Below are 17,690 nucleotides of genomic sequence, written 5' to 3'. Positions count from 1 at the left end.
CATCAGCGGCCCAATAATTTGCAGAGAGCCTGTCTGGATGTGACATGTCCTTTTCAGCCGGGCATTGTTTGGATGTTGATTTACGTGTGTTTGTTGCACTTTACCTCCTCCTCCTCCTCCTCCTCCTCCTCCTCCTCCTCCTCCTCCTCCTCCTCCTCCTCCTCCTCCTCCTCCTCCAGCGGGGGTGGAGAACCTTTTAAAGCATCGATGCAGAAAAGAACCAGAAAAGACGTCCCATTTGTCACACTTCCGGTTCCATCGTTTTTTGAACGTGTTTGTAGTTAGAAGCCTGAATTACCATCTGTGGTTAACGCAATCTTATGAAATGTTCACGTTTTGTTCTACGAAATAAAAATAGGCCAGTAAACACCCCAGTCGTGAATATCCAAAGCTTCTATGTGTCATGACAAAATGTCATCACTCGCAGAAGACGTCTTTTTTTACCGTTCAGTTGTGATGTAGTTCGTTTAAAGTCTGACGTTAACTTTTTAGTCCCGGCAATTGAAAGTGCGCCTTAAAAATCACAACGTTGTGTATATTGTCGATTATTTTGCTGGACAAAACACGTAAGTATCATAAATGTGTGTTGGCCACAAAGCTAGGGAGGATCGAGGGAAATCCCATTGCTTTTATCCGAGGAATCCGTAGCGTTGCTAACTTCCGAGTCAGCCGACACAAATACGTCATGAACGCTTCACTCTATTTCGGAAGACACGCTTGACTGTTTCTCATTTTATAGCAACATGTCATTTTGATTTCTCCCTATGCTGCTTTCCTCTGTCTCTCTGTTTGAAACGCTGCTTGTTTCCCAACCAGCCCATCCCTCTTCCCGTCCAGCAGGCGTTCCTACAAGAAAGAGGGATCCAATCACAGCCCGGCCCTTCACCCCATCCCTCAATGGTCAGCCTGTTAAGGACTTTTTGTGTTCACGTTCTTTTTTTCCTTTTTTTCTGCTACCCCTCATTGGGCCACTTGAGCCTGGAGCAGATGGAAAGATTGTAGTGCGGGGGAAAGTAAACCAGCAGCAGAGAGAGTGAAGATTGGAAGAAGCCATGCAGAGAGTGAGGCAGTGCAGCGACAATGCTTGATGAACTGAACCATTGACCACTTAAAAGGCTTTCTTTTCCACTTTGACTGAGCCCCAGAGAGATCAAGGAATCAGACAGGACAGTCTTAAGGGGAGACATCGTCCCAACTGATGGGCAAAAACCAGCTCGGGACTATTAAGAAATAAAAGAAAGATTTTCAGACGAGAGGATATCTACAGATGCAAGCAAAGAGTGACCAGATAGAGAAGAAGTGAACAATAAAAGGGACAGGATTGCTACAGGTGTGTCCGCCAGGATCTGCTCAAAGACGACACACCAGAGTCGCAGTAAAACAGGGAGTGAGTGAGCGTGAGCAGACAGAAGTCCAGGGACAGAGCTTAGAGAAGGATGGCCAACTCAGGGCTCCAGCTGTTGGGTTATTTCCTGGCGTTGGGCGGATGGATCGGCATTATCTCCACCATCGCCTTGCCCCAGTGGAAGCAGTCTTCGTACGCCGGCGATGCCATCATCACGGCCGTGGGTCTGTACGAGGGGCTGTGGATGAGCTGCGCCTCGCAGAGTACGGGACAGGTGCAGTGCAAGATCTTTGACTCCATGCTCTCGCTGGACAGTGAGTACTTTGTTTTTATTTTGGATCCACATAACCCTCACTAACTCGTACTGGTTCATGCCTTCGATTGCGTGTAGACTGTTTGGTTAAGCTAACCCTAACCCTAACCTAACCCTAACTCACACTACGAAACGACATGATACGATGCAATACGATGATACTTTTATTGTCAGATCAAGTCTGAAAATGTTATCGCATCAGCTCCATTTGCAACATCAACAAGGACACATTTTAAGACAATAAACAAGGAAACAGAAACAATCACGTGTATTCCCTAAACGTGCAATTGACGAGGGATTGAATCTACATTAGATTTGAATGATTAAATGATAAAGGAATATTGTGAGTATGATAATTATCTTATTTGAAAAATCATATAATTAACAAAATGTGAAAGAAAATCTAAGTGGTTTTGAAGGGGAATAATTAAAGGATATTCCCTTGGCTTATTTGCCAGATGACGGAACACCATAGTTTACATTTAGATAAGGCAATCATCTGTTTGTAGATGTCACAAAGAAAAGCTTGTTGCGTTTCTTTCTCTTTATTTAATCGCCTTTTTGATGAAGTTCGATGCGACGTGTCACGAGCCAAAGGATGACAAAAGAAAGATCCAGTGAAACCATCACCTTTAATCTGTCTTCCTAAATTACCCCGGGTGAAATATCCGTGACGTTGTAATTCAAATCGTAACAGTTATTGTAACTCGCCCATTAACTTGGCTGTTAAAAAATAAAGCGAGTAAACAAGTCCCCAAGCTCTCGCTATCTGGGACATATTAAACCCATAAGCTGTAAATCTCACTTAGAATGCTTCTGTTCAAATGAAAGCTCCAAAACATCATGAAGTGTAATGTGTGAGGAGTGGGAGGGGGTCAGGAATGTGGGGTTAAGACATAAATTAGCTCCGAATATGAGCCTCTTGTCATCTCCAATCTGTAAATGGGACCTAGTGACTCATAATTAATGGCTCACAGATTATAGGAATCCATCCATCTAGTGTCTGCTTAAATCATCCTATTAGAGATTCTAATGAGAGACTACAGGGGGGGGGGGTTCGGTTCAGAAGTCGTTTTCATAAAACAATGAGCGCTTTTTGTCTGTGGCTATATGTGCTTTCTGCTGTGTGCTGTCACGCTTGCCTTGGAGCAACAAATGAGGCACTTTGCAAACATTTTGGTGTATATCAAAACACTTTCTGTGAGCTGGCCTCCCGTCTCCTTTGGTGCGTCGCGGCGATAAGAACGGCGTATTGTCTTTGCGTATGAATAGGGACTGTTTGGAGAAGAAAAGGGCAGTGTTGAGGCCAAACACCAGAGATATTCCCAGAATGCACTGCGGCGTCCCCACACGTGCACATTGTTCCATTCGTCCATCAACACAGCCCGACTCAGTGTGAGGACAAACAGTGAGGAAATTCATCTTTAAGGGTTAAGGAGACAATACTGAAATCATCCGAGCATTCTTGATCAATCACAGGTTTTTTGCTCAGGTGCTCCCCCCCCGAGACAGATTATGAAACGGAGCAAGATGAGCATCCAATCATGTGTCCAAGGGGTCAGAGACAGGCACACCGCAGGTCTGAATGTTGGTTAGAACACCCCGTTGGCGCGGGTTTGATCCGACCGATGTGAGTTCTACATTCGCAGCGGGATCAGCATGTGATGGAGGAGCTAATTGTTCACCAGACTGTGACTCCTAGCAGCCGCGGTGGAAACTGTTGGATCTGCTGCGGGTTGTGAACGCTCACAGAGAGAGAGACGATGATCAGTACAGAAGGATGGGTTTTATACTCAGATGAGTGCGAATGGTGGTGCTGAACGGACAGCGTTTCGGACACATCTTAGCACGATGTTAAAAAAAACCTGATAAGATAACCTGCTTCTGCCAATCTGTTTGGTCACATTCGTAACCTTGAATTGTGCATTGTCGCCGGTTTTGCATCGTAAATTCACGTCACAGTCTCCCTCCCCTAAAGGAACTTGGGATTCATAAGATAAGGCAAGGCAATTTTATTTATATCGCACTTTTCAGCACGTGGCGATTCAAAGTGCTTTACAGATTCAAAGCAAACGACATTTAAGAACAGATACAGCACACATACATTATTAAAAAGGCATTAGGACATGGATAAGGACATGGTACTCTAAAACTTTAGATATGAGTAACCAAAAAATCAGCCTGGTCAAGCAACTGTCCAATGTATTCAGAGTAACGCTATATATGTTTCTCATGGTTGACCAATCAGAATCAGGATCCATTTATTCGGCAAAGAGACGGATAAAGACACAAATCAAATAAATTAGTTGTGTTCAAATAATTTGTATATATTAAAAGAGTGTGGCAGAGTTAAACAAAATATAGTTAAACAAATAGAAAATAATAGTAGAGTAGCTGCCAAATGACGTTAGTGAATAGTACATACTGCACATTGTTATTTTACAACATTGTTGGTGCAGCAGTGGGAGTGCAAAAAGAATAAGAAGTCAGCAATATCATGTTTACGAAACAGGGTTAGGGCCACACGTGACCAAAAGATCAAAAAATGTTTATTTGAGTTCTGAGAAAAATGTTAGAAATGTCGATTTTTGTTGTAGTGCATTGTTGCATAGTCACAAATAGTTACTGTGACAAAAGGCTCGAGAATATAAATGTTACTCAAACAGAAGGAAACGGTGCACTTGACAACATGTTCAGCCATTGATTGATCTACAGTTGGTGATGTGGTGAATATTTGAGTTAGCAGTATGTGCGATACACATTGTTTATGGAGGAACAGCCGAAGCAACAGCGTGGCTCGTTGACATTTTCTCTTAAATCTCTGGCACAGAAAAACAAGATAATACATCTTAGTCCTTGGGATATGGCTTTGTTAACTGATTAAGTGAACTAAACGTTTGCTTACAAGTTAAAGCATGGAATTAGTGTAGTGAGTAAGTGAAAGTACTTTTGATGGTTGTGTAGTGAGTGGGAAAACAGATAGTATGTGCAATAGAGTCACCGGTTACCTCACAATGGGACCTAACACACACACACACACACACACACACACACACACACACACACACACACACACACACACACACACACACACACACACACACACACACACACACACACACACACACACACACACACACACACACACACACACACACACACACACACACACACACACACACACACACACACACACACACACACACACACACACACACACACACACACACACACGCTCAGATCTGGCCCTAACCTCTGCACACCCTCAGGAATACAGAAGAATACTCCGACTGGATGAAAGCAAAGACCTCTCTCTGAAGAAGGCTACTCAGAGACTCCATCAAAAGAAACTGTGGAGCCATGAATCAGACTTCAAAGTTTGTTCCATCCTCTCTCCCCCCCCCCCCCCTCCATCATAAGTCCCTTCAGATCTGCGTCTGAACGTCACTGCTGCGCCATGAATGATGGTGTGTGTGTTTTTGTCACACTGATAAATGATGACTTTAGGTTCCTGCCTGTTTGAAGACCTGACACACAGTCCTGTTCTGTTGTGTCCGGCTCAGCCTGGTGCTTTATTCTTGATGTTGGAATTTGACAAAAACATCAACAGGTCCAATGGATTGTGTTTTTGACAAAGCTTTGAAGACCACGATGTGTGAGTGAAAACTCTGGTACAAACAATTGACAAACTCAACCATTGCTGATCTCGGATATAGTAGTTACGGGCGTTTATAGAAACTTTGAAGATTAGCGTGACTTTGACTTTGTTTCTGGTTAAGAGTGTAAGTTAAATCTTCACCTTGTAAACTTAAGATCCTCTTAATAGGTCTTTTCCCGACATTAGTCAAGCTTTCCTAATGTTGAAATAGACTTTCTAGATCAGTGGAAAACATCATTCTTGAATTGGGAAACAGTTGACAAAAAAAATATTCAATCAATGTTAACCCACTATCTTTTTTTCCATAACTTTAAAGGTGGGGTAGGTCATTTTGGAGAAACCGGGTCGAGTGCGCTAGAATTTGAAAATACGCAGCCGAATTAAATCTGCCACTTCCTCACAGAGCCCCTCCTCCAACGCGCACATGACCAATGAGGGCAGAGATAAGTTTGTGCCCAGATGGAAGACTGACAGGCAGGTAGGCCGTCCAGTTACTTTAGCCGGGCCGGCTCAGATGATTGGTCGTGCTTTTTACAGCGCCACGGCTTCCACAGATGAGATATTTTTATGTATTTTTTGTCAGAGCACTTCAGATATTCATTGCTATCGGGATGTTAAGAGCATTCCATGGAACATAACAACAAGTGTACCTCGAGCCGGTTTCTCAAACGTACCTACCCCACCTTTAAGCTCTAGAAAAAGCCAATATATTTCTATACTAATCAATTACTTTCTATTTGAAATATCTGGCTGATTCTGGATATAATAGTAAAAGGCATTTGTTTTCTAGAACTTTAGAAGATAAGATTCTGGTAGACCTTCTAGATAATGACGTTGGTTCTTGACCTTGTTGGCAGGCGTTTTGAGAATAACTTCTAAATAGTTCTTTCCTTGATGTTTGGCAGCTTTTCTTTTGTTTTTATCGTTTTTGTATCAACTCTTTCCACTCAAGGTTACCTTCCTGTTGTCTTTTTACCTCCAGAACATTCTCAACTATTGACATGTCAATTAGTTTGACAAAGAATATTCACATGTAAACTTACAATCTTTTTTCTCCAGCATTTAAGATCCAAAAGCAAACTAGTGACAGACCGGAGCTTAAACCCTAACCCTAACCCAAACAATTAAAAAAGTACAAAGTGGAAATTGACCTTATGGTTTTCGTTAAAACATTTGATTTAAAGTGTTTGTGACTTTCTATGATTTCGTCCTAGCATTCCTCCTATTGTGTGAAAACACTGCTGTCCACTTTGAGCCAATGTTATTTAAAGCCTGTGACCTTGGCTGTTAACCCCGTATGAACGGCTCATTTCTGTTCACTTTAAAAACCCTTTAACTATTCTTCAGCCTTGTCAGATATCAGATCAGGATATTGGGCTTTGCGTGTTTACTTCCACCGCCGCTGTGATTTCAACAATCCCCTTGCCTGTTGTAAATATCAGTTTCTGACAGTATCATTAAGCGCTTTGCATCTCTTCGAACACGTCTGTGAGCGTTTGAGGCAGCATCGTCTGATCGCTGTGGCGACAGCGCCGTGAAAACAATCTTGCTTTGTGACAAAGCCACACTAATCCCACTGTGTGGAACATGTAAAACAGGCCTCCTACAGCTGCTCAGTGTGAGAGAGAGAGCTGTGTGTTTCATCTGTGTCTATTCCACCTACAGTCTGTGTGCAGATTGTGTGCATTTGTGTGTAAATATGTTCCTCCCACTAAGTTATGTGCGCGCCGAGGCCTGTGTGGGCGGTACATTCGATTTTTGAGAAGGCAAAACCACACTGGAATGATCGGGAGAAAGACTTGCAAGATCATTTAAGGTCTTAAAAGTTGGAATTCCCCGGCTGCGAAACAGGACAGTTAAAAGTGTTTTTTCTCTGCTTCCTCTCTTTCTCCGTTAAAATCATGCTAATTGGGAGTGCCACAGGGCTCTATTCTGGGGTCTCTGCGGTGGACTCTCCCTAATGAGCCTTCTGTCAGAAATGCATGCGGTCGCCCGTCAATCAGCATGTGTAGCTTCATTCCTTTCTAATCATCACTTTAACGTCCAGAAATGTGTGTTTTATTCCAAGTGATGGACTGTTTCTCATCTCCTCACTCTTCCCTCTCCTCTCTTTCAAATCACTCTCCCTTTTTCCATATCTTCTTTTGCATCTCCGCCTCCTCCTTTTCCTTTCTTTATCTAGTCCACATCCAGACATGTCGGGCCCTAATGGTGGTGTCGGTGCTGCTGGGCTTCATGGGCATGATCATCAGCGTGGTGGGCATGAAGTGCACGAAAGTGGGAGATAACAACCCGACCACCAAATCCCGCATCGCTGTGACCGGAGGAGCTCTCTTCCTGCTCGCAGGTGAGGTTTCTGCTGCTCGTGAAACCAATAACATACTGCAGTGCATTCAGGAAGAGAGGCGTCTGCTATTTTTCTTGCCTGAATCTCTCACCGGAGGTCTTCTTTAGTAATTAGAGTCCCTGCTGTAAACAGGAAGTGGTCATTTTAGACGCATTAGTCGCCGACTTCAGCCATAAACCACGAGCCCAGGGGAGAAAATTAACTCCATTCATTGCTGCAACTACAGGCTTAGCTTAGTCGAGCATTAATGCAGCAATCTCATTCATCTGTTGTCCCCCCACAGGTCTTTGCACCCTGGTGTCTGTGTCCTGGTACGCCACTCAGGTGTCCTATCAGTTCTTCAACCCAAATACACCGCCCAACGCAAGGTATGTGAAAGAACTGCTAGTGCCAAATACCTCAAATCGAGAGACTAGAGATTAAACATGCAGCCATCCACATGTGACATTTAAATACTTACTTTCATTATAATTACAGCTTAGTAGCTAAGAAAATCAATGTGTGTATTCAAATAGTCTTGGACTGTTTTGAGGCATTGGACTAATGTCCCCAGTTTCTTATCAAAGTCCCAAGAACTTCAGAGTATCCATAGGAGGGTTTGTGCGACACAAAGTACTCGGTTAACCAATTGGTTCGGCACTAGTAGACACTAGATTATTTCATGTAAACACAGGATAACATTTTTCTTAATTTTTAAAAAATTATCTCAGGAATGACTTGTTTATGAAATAAAAAAAGAGTAAGAGACAAAAGTGTGTCTGAGTACCAGGAACAGATTTGGACTCCCAACTTGTAAAACATTCCAGTTTAGTCAATCGACCAACGCTTCACACTTTGATGCTCTGCTAACCCCCACACATGTGCACATGTCAATTTACATGCAAATTCTACATTCTTACGTTAAACGTAATTGTTTACAGGAAACCACACCGGTTAGGTTAAGGCAGGGGTGTCAAACTCAATTTCATTCCGGGCCATATCAGCATTATGGTTGCACTCAAAGGGCCGGTTGTAATTTTAATTATATATAAATATACATATGTAAATATATAATATATATTAAATAATGTATTATATTACATTGTTGGCCCTGCATTGGATTATTATCAGTTCTGGTAATATCTTCCTAAATAACTACGTCTGAAAGCAGAAGTCTAGGGCAAATAATTGAAAGCAAATATTCAACAATTACACCACTTGTATTGTATATTATATTCTTTGCAAGCTCTTTTGGGCCACATAAAACGAGGTCGTGGGCCGGATTTGGCCCCCGGGCCTTGAGTTTGACACCCCTGGGTTAAGGCAACAAAGCTTTTTGGTTTAGAAAAAGATTTGGGTTTGTGTTAAAGTCAATTAATAACGTAGTTACATACGTTGTGTACTTGACACAAGTAGTTGAGAAGTAGTCTCTGTTTTGTCTATATGCTGCAGTTGATATTCTTTGGTATGTATGCAAAAAAACATATTTAATTTTGTCTTAATTTACATTATTTAATTTCATATTCTGTTCTTGTACATATCCCATATTCTATTGGCATGTATATAGACTTTTTGCACTATTTTGTATTTTATTATGTTGCATTGTTGGAGGAGCTCAGGTCAGAAGAATGTCATTGCCATTTCTACATCTATATTGCTTAAAGTACTTAACCAGGTCTTCCTTTTGCCCTCCAATGACCCAGAGTCAATATGATAACAAATGGCAAACATTAAAACCCACAGCCATACCGGACAACTGTCCCCCTAACAGCCTCCCCTCCTCTCTCTCTCTTTCAGGTATGAGTTCGGCTCGGCCCTGTTCGTGGGCTGGGCCGCGGCCAGTCTGACGGTGCTGGGCGGCGGCCTGCTGTGCTGCTCCTGCTCTAAAGAGGACATGCGAGGGCAGCAGTATTACCGCCAATCACAGCCCTCCACAACCAGGGAGTACGTGTAACCCCCACCCCCTCCCAGCAGCCACTCAAACAGAGAGCATCGGACACGCTCCTCCTCAAATTATACCCGTTTCAGAAACAAAAAACAAAGAGACTATCGAGTGTACATACATGACATTTATGTAGGACTCACACACTGCCATGAAAACAGACACAGGGACACAAACAGTTACACTCAAGCACAACATCCACCAGTTGTCTATTGGTGGCAAACACCTTAAATAACCTCCATACTGCATGTCAATCATCCATCTTATAATGATTTAATAGAGTTTCAATAGAGTGGTGCAGTAATGAGTCCAGACCCGTAAATGAGTTCCCTCGAGATCAATAACATAAGGTTAACAAAAGCTTAAGAGATGTTCACGCTTTGTTCTACAACGTAACATACGTCAGTAAATACCTCACTCATGAATGCGGCCCTTTACGGGTCGCTCGTTTAATCCAATGAGTCTTTACCTGGTTTACCCTTAGATGCATAAGTGGGTCTTTTTGAGGTGGTTTTCTTGAAGTATCTTTGGAATTACATTTTTTTATCATTTCATATTCCAGCTATTCCTCAAAAAATATGTTTTGGATATCATGCCATTCAAATTGTTATTAGACACCTTCTGTCCTTGAGCTGTAGATAGCATAACGGTTCTCAGAGTAGGGAAGTTCTTGTGTGACTGTGTATGAGTCTCCCAGTAGCCAAAGCAGCTCTGTGGCCTTGAAGCGCCTGGGAATATAATCAAAGGAGAGTAGAATAGAAGAATAAAGCACATCTCAGGAAATAAGAAGCATTTGGTTTAAGCATATAAGGATATAATAAAAATTTCCACTACACATTTAAATTTTAAATTTTATATATTTTAAGAAATTGTAGTTTTTGTATTACTACTCCAAGCTTCCATAAGTGGATCAAAAATGACCCGCATGCATTTTCTATGGGATCCTATGGGAACACGTTTTTTTTCAAAATGTAAATTTTTTTTATAAATAGTGAAAAATTAAATATAAGATATTTCTAGTGTGAACCAAAATATAATATTAAATATTATACAAGTGATTCTTAACCAAAATGACAAAAATTGCATAAATACACATGTTATTCTAATACGGGTCCTTTTTGACCCACTTATGGAAGAGTGTAGAGTCACTCGTGCATCTAAGGGTTAAATAAAGGATATATATATAATGTCCGAAGCTTATATGTGTCATAAAAACAGTAACTTAATTAGACTATGAAATGCCTTTAGCTTAGTGTCGGTGACATGAAGTAATATGACCGCGATGTAGTTTGTTTATAGTTTGTTTGTTTACGTTAGCTTTTTAATTCTGGTGATTCAAGTTACGCTTCAAAAATAAAATAATTGTGTAAATATGTGGGGATTGAACAAAACGTGTTAGCATCTTAAACGTTTGCCAAACGCTTATTTTCTGCAATATTTCAAAATCCAATGGAAAAATGCTGTTACTTTTTAATAAGGGCGCCCTAGCGATGCTAACTTCTGGGTCCGCATACAAAAAAACATAGTCCCTGCATCACTTTATTGTGAACGGAAACCTCTCATGTGCCGTAATGTCATTATTTATCGACCTCAAGTACGTAAGTGCAGCTGCTATAATTTCACCACAAAAACTCACACTTTAAAATAAAAAGGTAACAAATCAAAGATAAATGTAAAGTATACCAAAGCAGAGAGAATGGACATGGAGCTAGAAATAACGATACTGCAGACATTTGCTGAACGTTCATTAGCACGTCCTTTGCTTCCTGGTTGGAGCTGCATCTGTGTATTGCCTCCATATTGCTTTGTGTATTCACTCTCCACTGGTGCAGTTACATTGTGTGGAGGGTAAGCCCTTACTTCAACACTACAGGCAGTAACTAACCTAAGCCAAATAGAAGAATGATGTTCATAACAAATTTGGAGAAATAAATTAACTGCCTGATTTTGCTTGATGAAAAAAGAGTGGGAAGCCGATTCTGAAGTCATTGAGAAGTCAGAAGGGCCAAGTCCTAAGAAATCAGCCAATAAAATACCCACCAATTAGTGGTTTTTATTGACTGTAAACTGTCTCCGGGTTATAAAACCACTCCACAATTCAAGAAGAAATCACCAGGACTTCAGTAGTAGCCTAATGAAGACTGTTTACAGTAGGCTACTTGTGATTAGCATAACCAAAATGACAACGAGGACGCAGGTAGGTTCAGCGTCCTGAATAATGAAGGCCTCAGGCAGCCATTCTTTTTTATTTCTGACAAACGTGCTGCCTGAAAAAGTTCTCAAATGGTCCACAATAGTGTAAAACCAGTGCTTCTCAAACTTGTGTCAGTAATGTCCCCTTTGAAACCTTTTCTCAGCCAAGTACCCCCTGACCAACCCCGAACATTTTTGATCGAAAAGGCCCATATAAATAATTACTATATAGTGATATTCCCTCAGTGTGTGATGTATTAACTCCTTCGTGCATGAATTACAACAAATTAAGGATATTTTCATTTTATGCATGAAGAAAATAACATTTTATAAAACAGATTTTTCCAAAGAGTTTTTCAACTGAACAAAATGATATATTGTGAAAAATTATAAAATACAATACACACAGGTGGTTCTAGGAATATTTGATATACAATTGTGTTTTCTATTTAACTTATTGTACTAAGATTATTTTTGTAATCATGCATGGGTTTTTATTAACCTTTCTTTTCTTTTTTTAAATCTCACGTACCCCCTGCAGTACCCCAACGTACCCCTAGGGGTCCGCGTACCCCCATCTGAGAATCACTGGTGTTAAACGACCATTTGAGCATGAAGACACAATGTGAACTGCAAGAGTGGAGATGAATTGTTGTTGTTAAAGACTTTGATGAAGCATGAATGCTGTTAATGATAATTTCATCATTTTACGCTTCACTAAACACAAGCAGACGCTCTCACCAACACGTATCACCAAATGCTCCATCTTCTAACACCGCCATTCCACATTCATACAATCCTCTTAATCTCCTGTATAACCGACGCAGTCTAATCTAATTCATGTTATCCTCAAACACGGGTAATCTCACTGTGGATCATAAACTACTCTACACTCGTACACAGAGAGTTAATATAAGCTAGCATGAAGCTTAAAACAGCTGTGATTTAAAAGTGCCTCACATTAGAGCCTTTAAACCTCAACATTGGGCTTAATTGACTCTTGAGTTCCCTCGTAATGCTCCCTCATACATATCCCTTGTTCCTGTTTCTGAGAGAGCCTGTCTATCACTGTTCCAGATAATAAAGCCATTCACTTTTCTCAGAATTGCTTCCCTTCCCCCCATTTCCGGCCTCTCTTCTCGGTAGACACTTGTTTCTCGAGTGCTCTGTTTTGTCAGATTGGGTTGGGGGGGTTCTCAGGTCAATAGAAAAAAATCCAAGCGCCCTTTAAATAAAAGGGGGATGTCAGTCGTCGCTGGTCTGTCATTCGCAGCTGTGCTTTGAATAGGGATTGCGCAACAACAAGTCTGATGAAAACTGTAAAGCTAAGTCCAAAGAAAACAAACCTTGCAGCTCTAGATATACATTGAGCTGGGTTTCTCATCTAACTCTCAGAAAGAAAGCTAATAAGTTCCATCAACATATTTTAAAAAAGTGGCTACAACAACATATATTTTGTAGTTTCCCATCATTATTAATATTCATTTGACATTTGTCCTCTCTTAAAACTGTAGATTACCAAAATGTAGCATCCTCTTCTTGCTAATTGGTTGCGGTGGAATTGTCAACATAAATCAGGTCCTCTGTCGTTTCATCACCGCTGTTGCTTACGGTGAAACATGTCATGGGGTTAAGGGAAGACGTGGAAGAGAATTCATTAAGACGGATGTTACTGATGTGCTGTGTGAGGAAACTATAATTCTCCGTACAGCAGACTTATATTTAGCGCATCAGGATACTTTAACCGGTGCGCTCCAATGTTGTTGTTTTATGAACGTGGACAGCAGTGAAAAATATATTCTCCATTACCAAGGTTGGTGATAAAGTGAAAAGCAATGGTAGCTAATTCTCGCCCTCCTGTCCACGCGTATTCATCCACAGGACTCACCATTCAAACATCTAAAAAAGAAGTTTAAGAAGCCCCACACAACTCAGCCAACACTTCGAAATGTTGACTTTATCTGATCATTTCACAGTAATCAGCATCGCGTTCATATTTAGTATTTTCGTTTAATGTGGGGCTGAAAGTAAAAAACATATTGGCAGTTGGATAAGTTATGGCATACATTGAGTTTAGGGTTAATAATAATAATAATAATACATGAGACATATATTACGCTTTTCTAAAAACTCAAAGACGCTTTGACAAAGAATAAAAACAACAAAAAACAAAGAAAAATACAAAAAGAGATTAACAGAAAGGAGGGTGGAGGGGGGTCAGTGGTTGAATGCAGGTGGGTTTTGAGTGATGTTTTGAATGTGGTGAGGGGGGGAGAGTCTCTGAAGGTTTAGGGTTATGCTTAAACAATCTCATAGGCTGTTTCCGTGAATGCCCGAAAGTCCTTTCTCGCAAAACCTTGCGGTATTGTGGGACAGCATTTTCTTCTTTCCTTTAGTTGAGGAAGGTCCTAAGCTAAAGGGGATAATAAAGACAGCATTGAAGCTCCTTTCCTTATCCTTTAGAGCAGGGGTGTCACACTCAAGGCCCGGGGGCCAAATCCGGCCCGCAACTTCATTTCATGCGGCCCCTCAAGAGATTGCAAAGAATATAATATGTTTATTATACGGTTACATGCCGATTTACAGAAGCACGTTGCCCATAAACTACATATCCCACAATGCATCTGAAAGTTGACTTTTTTCTCAAATTTGACTTTTTCCTCAGAATTTGACTTATTTTCTTGAAAATATAAATTTTTTCTTAGAATTTGATTTTTTTTAAATAATTTTGTAACATTCTCAGTGAAGAGACCTGCAATGATTTGCCCTAGACTTCTGCTTTCAGACGTAGTTAATTATGAAGTTATTACCCTATCCGATAATAATCCAATGCAGAGGCAATAATGTCATATAATACATTATTTTATATATATTAAATATTTATATATTTTGATATATGGTCTTAAAGTTACAACAGGCCCTTTGAGTGCAACCATAATGCTGATGTGGCCCGCGAAGAAATTAAGTTTGACACCCCTGCTTTAAAGCATTCAAACAGCTCTTATCGTAGCCGTCACTCAGGTACTTCTGGGTCATTTCACTATGTAAGGAACCTTCCAAAGCAAAATTGACAATTCGACAGCAACCCTAGTTTCTTTCTTAGTAACCCTAACCCTAATCCTCACCCTAACCCTCACCCTAACCCTCACCCTAACCCTACACAGCTGTTGGAGAATCTGAGCAGTCTTGATGTGTCTCTTATTTCCCCTCCTGTCCTCTAATCCTGTTCTTCTCTGACTGTCTTCTTCTCTCCTCTAATTCAGGGCAGAGTTGTTGAGTGAAACTAGTTTCCCTGACTGATCAGCCCCTGCCTTATTATCGAGGACTGTCCGACTGTCCAACCACTGTCTTCCCCTATCTTTCCCCATTATCGCTTAGACCCTAAATTTGGATTGTAGAATATTCTCTTTTCCTCAGTACTACATCTGCACCTTATCAGTCTTGGCGGGAATCAAGATGAATTGTCTTCTCCCATTTGCCCCCCCCCCCCACCTTCTGAGCCTTTTCCTGTAAATATGGACTCTTAAAGGATATGTGAGAGATAAGACGACCTCCTCCATTTCAACCCTCTCCTCCCAACCTTCCTCTGTCTCCCTATTGGTGGAAAGTTAACAATAATTTGAAACCCTTTGTGGTTCTGTTGCGCTGATTTATGATTTCGCTTATATCCTATGACCTCTGGGTGTTTTTGTAAATGTTTCTTTAGTTTATTTTGTGTGTGCGCTGTGACTGTACTTTGACTGAAACATGTCTTTTTTTCCCTTTTGAATTGCAGACCAAATGTTAAAAGTACCCCACCAGAGAAAAGGGAGCAGTACTTGTAGTTTGGGAGAGTCTTCTGGTCTTACCATGGTTTAGATTCTGTCAACAGACAAAACCCTCCCACTGAGGAATTCAAAAACAGACAAACAGACACAATTAAAGTAAGAAAAGCATCCTTTTTAAAGCAGCAACATCAATTTGAGTCTTTGTTGAAGTAAACATATATTTTAATGTAATAGTTGTTTCAGTAGTTTTGAGAAAGATGATATCCTGGTCTTGTCTGTTTTGTTGACTTCAGGAGAAACAGTAATTCAGGGTATGTTTCTGTAACATGTTAAAATGCCCGGGTGTACATACCACCTACTCTATTCTTTTATTTTTACTACATATATAATGTTTTACTACAGTGCCTTATAACACATGTTTGTGCACATGTATGTTTTTGACTTCATGGATTCGTTAAAGTCTCCCATCCCTTCTGAGGGATGTGTTCACAGTTCCTCCGCCAGCCATTCTGTGTGCCTTTTTCTATTGTTGGATTTCTGAAAATGAATGTGAAGCTACTCTAAAGTACCACTTATGAAACAACAAATACATACGATTGATCTTAAGCATAGTGCCTTACGCCACTGTTTGTGATAAGCTGTGTGCCTGTTACCGAGTAGCCTGGATTGAGGATATACCCAGTACATTCATTTGTTTCGTTAAGTGCCGATATGATTTTGTGTAAACGACAGTCATTGTATTATTGACTGTAAAGGACGTACTGTACTGTGTGTTGTCTCCTATACTAAGGAACGCCAGTTTTCTGAGTGTTCAAATGCCCTTCTGATGCCTGCATTTATTTACCATGTCATTCCTTTCTCTAATATTTACCTCCTCAATGTTGTGTATCATCTCATTTACAGTATATCCCTGTCTGTTTCTTTTAGAATAAAGTAAACAGAGGAATAAAAATGGATTTGGTCACGAGTCAGTGCTTTTTCAGTTGTTTCCTAACTTTTCACATTGCCTGACTTTTTTTCACCGCTCCCCTTCTACTCGTTTCTCCTTTCCGGCTCAAATACTTATTTTGCACCCCGTTGTTCAATAATTGCAGATGTGGAATTCCACTTCTGCTCCACTGGACTGTAGCCCACTCTCTGAGGCGCACTCACAACTTGCTCACCACTACAAATGATAACAAGGCTTGAAATGTCCTCCCATGTTGAGATTCAGCCACGAAGCATGTGTTACATTTCAAGCTTGGCGTTAAAGGTTAGCATTAATGCGAGAGGAAGTCACGCTTTCTGAGAATCAAGATTTTCATCCCAGCTGGGGATACTACTTCTATATTGCTCCTCAAAACAGACACAGAATTAATATTGAATCAATGTCCACCTGCCAACACAACAAGGGCTATTTGTTGCTGCAATTATTCTTCCTGTCCATACTTGCCAACCCAACATCCACAACCTTCATTCTGTGCAAAAATGCATTTCAAAGTTCAAGCAAAGCTTAAAATGATGCATTGCCAGTCTGAGACAAATCAAAAAGGTTAGGGTTACGGTTTCTGTCAACCCACTCAGCCAACAATAATTACTAGACAATTCTGCAAACCCTATATAAAATGTCCTGCACAAATGATTGATTTCCATATTAACAGATAGCAACCATCGTATGTTAAAGGAAGTGATATCTCAGGTCTCTTCCAAGGTACGAGACGTGGGACAGAATCCACAACCCTCATAGTGTTTAAAATGAGTTTTAAAGTAGCTTAACATGAAGTATAAACAGTGTGAATTAGCCAAAAGGTTAAAGGTCCCTTCTATTGTTAAAGTGGGATCTCATGTCTCTGGAGCAAGTACAGATATGCAACTATTGTAAACGTATTACATTCCTACATATGTAAAAGTAAACGCTGTCCATATTCAGGAATGTTCAACATGTACTAAACCAAACCCAGTAGTATGAACCTGCAAATGGCAACAGGAGAAAGAACTGCGAAATCAGAGCTGAGAAAACTGTAGGTTTCAGGTTCGTGAGAAAAAAGCGTGTGCTACTTTGACTGCATCTGTGTGAACAGGTGTTAAGATCGGTGTACCTTTAGAAAGGCATTCGTTCATGGCCAACATGGAGAGAAAGAATGGTTATCGCAACCAATAACTTCCA

The 17,690-nt window shown here is 40.7% G+C and overlaps 1 protein-coding gene across 2 annotated transcripts; it reads left to right on the top strand.

The window, feature by feature from the left end:
- The first annotated feature begins 943 nt into the window (after nt 1-943).
- On the top strand, nt 944-16,500 carry cldn19 (claudin 19). Of its 2 annotated transcripts, none has more exons than XM_034083444.2 (5): nt 944-1,659; nt 7,499-7,663; nt 7,947-8,031; nt 9,440-9,586; nt 15,041-16,500. In XM_034083444.2, the coding sequence occupies exons 1-5, from the start codon at nt 1,437-1,439 to the stop codon at nt 15,075-15,077; spliced, it is 657 nt and encodes a 218-aa protein (XP_033939335.1). In that variant the 5' UTR covers nt 944-1,436; the 3' UTR covers nt 15,078-16,500. The 2 variants fall into 2 exon arrangements, with proteins under 2 accessions (XP_033939335.1, XP_033939334.1); XM_034083443.2 differs by having other exon boundaries at nt 945-1,659; nt 15,553-16,500.
- Nucleotides 16,501-17,690: the final 1,190 nt, after the last annotated feature.

This window comes from Pseudochaenichthys georgianus, chromosome 5 (genome assembly GCF_902827115.2).
Source record: "Pseudochaenichthys georgianus chromosome 5, fPseGeo1.2, whole genome shotgun sequence".
Taxonomy (NCBI): Eukaryota; Metazoa; Chordata; class Actinopteri; order Perciformes; family Channichthyidae; genus Pseudochaenichthys; species Pseudochaenichthys georgianus.
The sequence above is the reverse complement of the archived record's forward strand: the minus strand, read 5'-3'. Positions and strand labels throughout refer to the sequence as shown.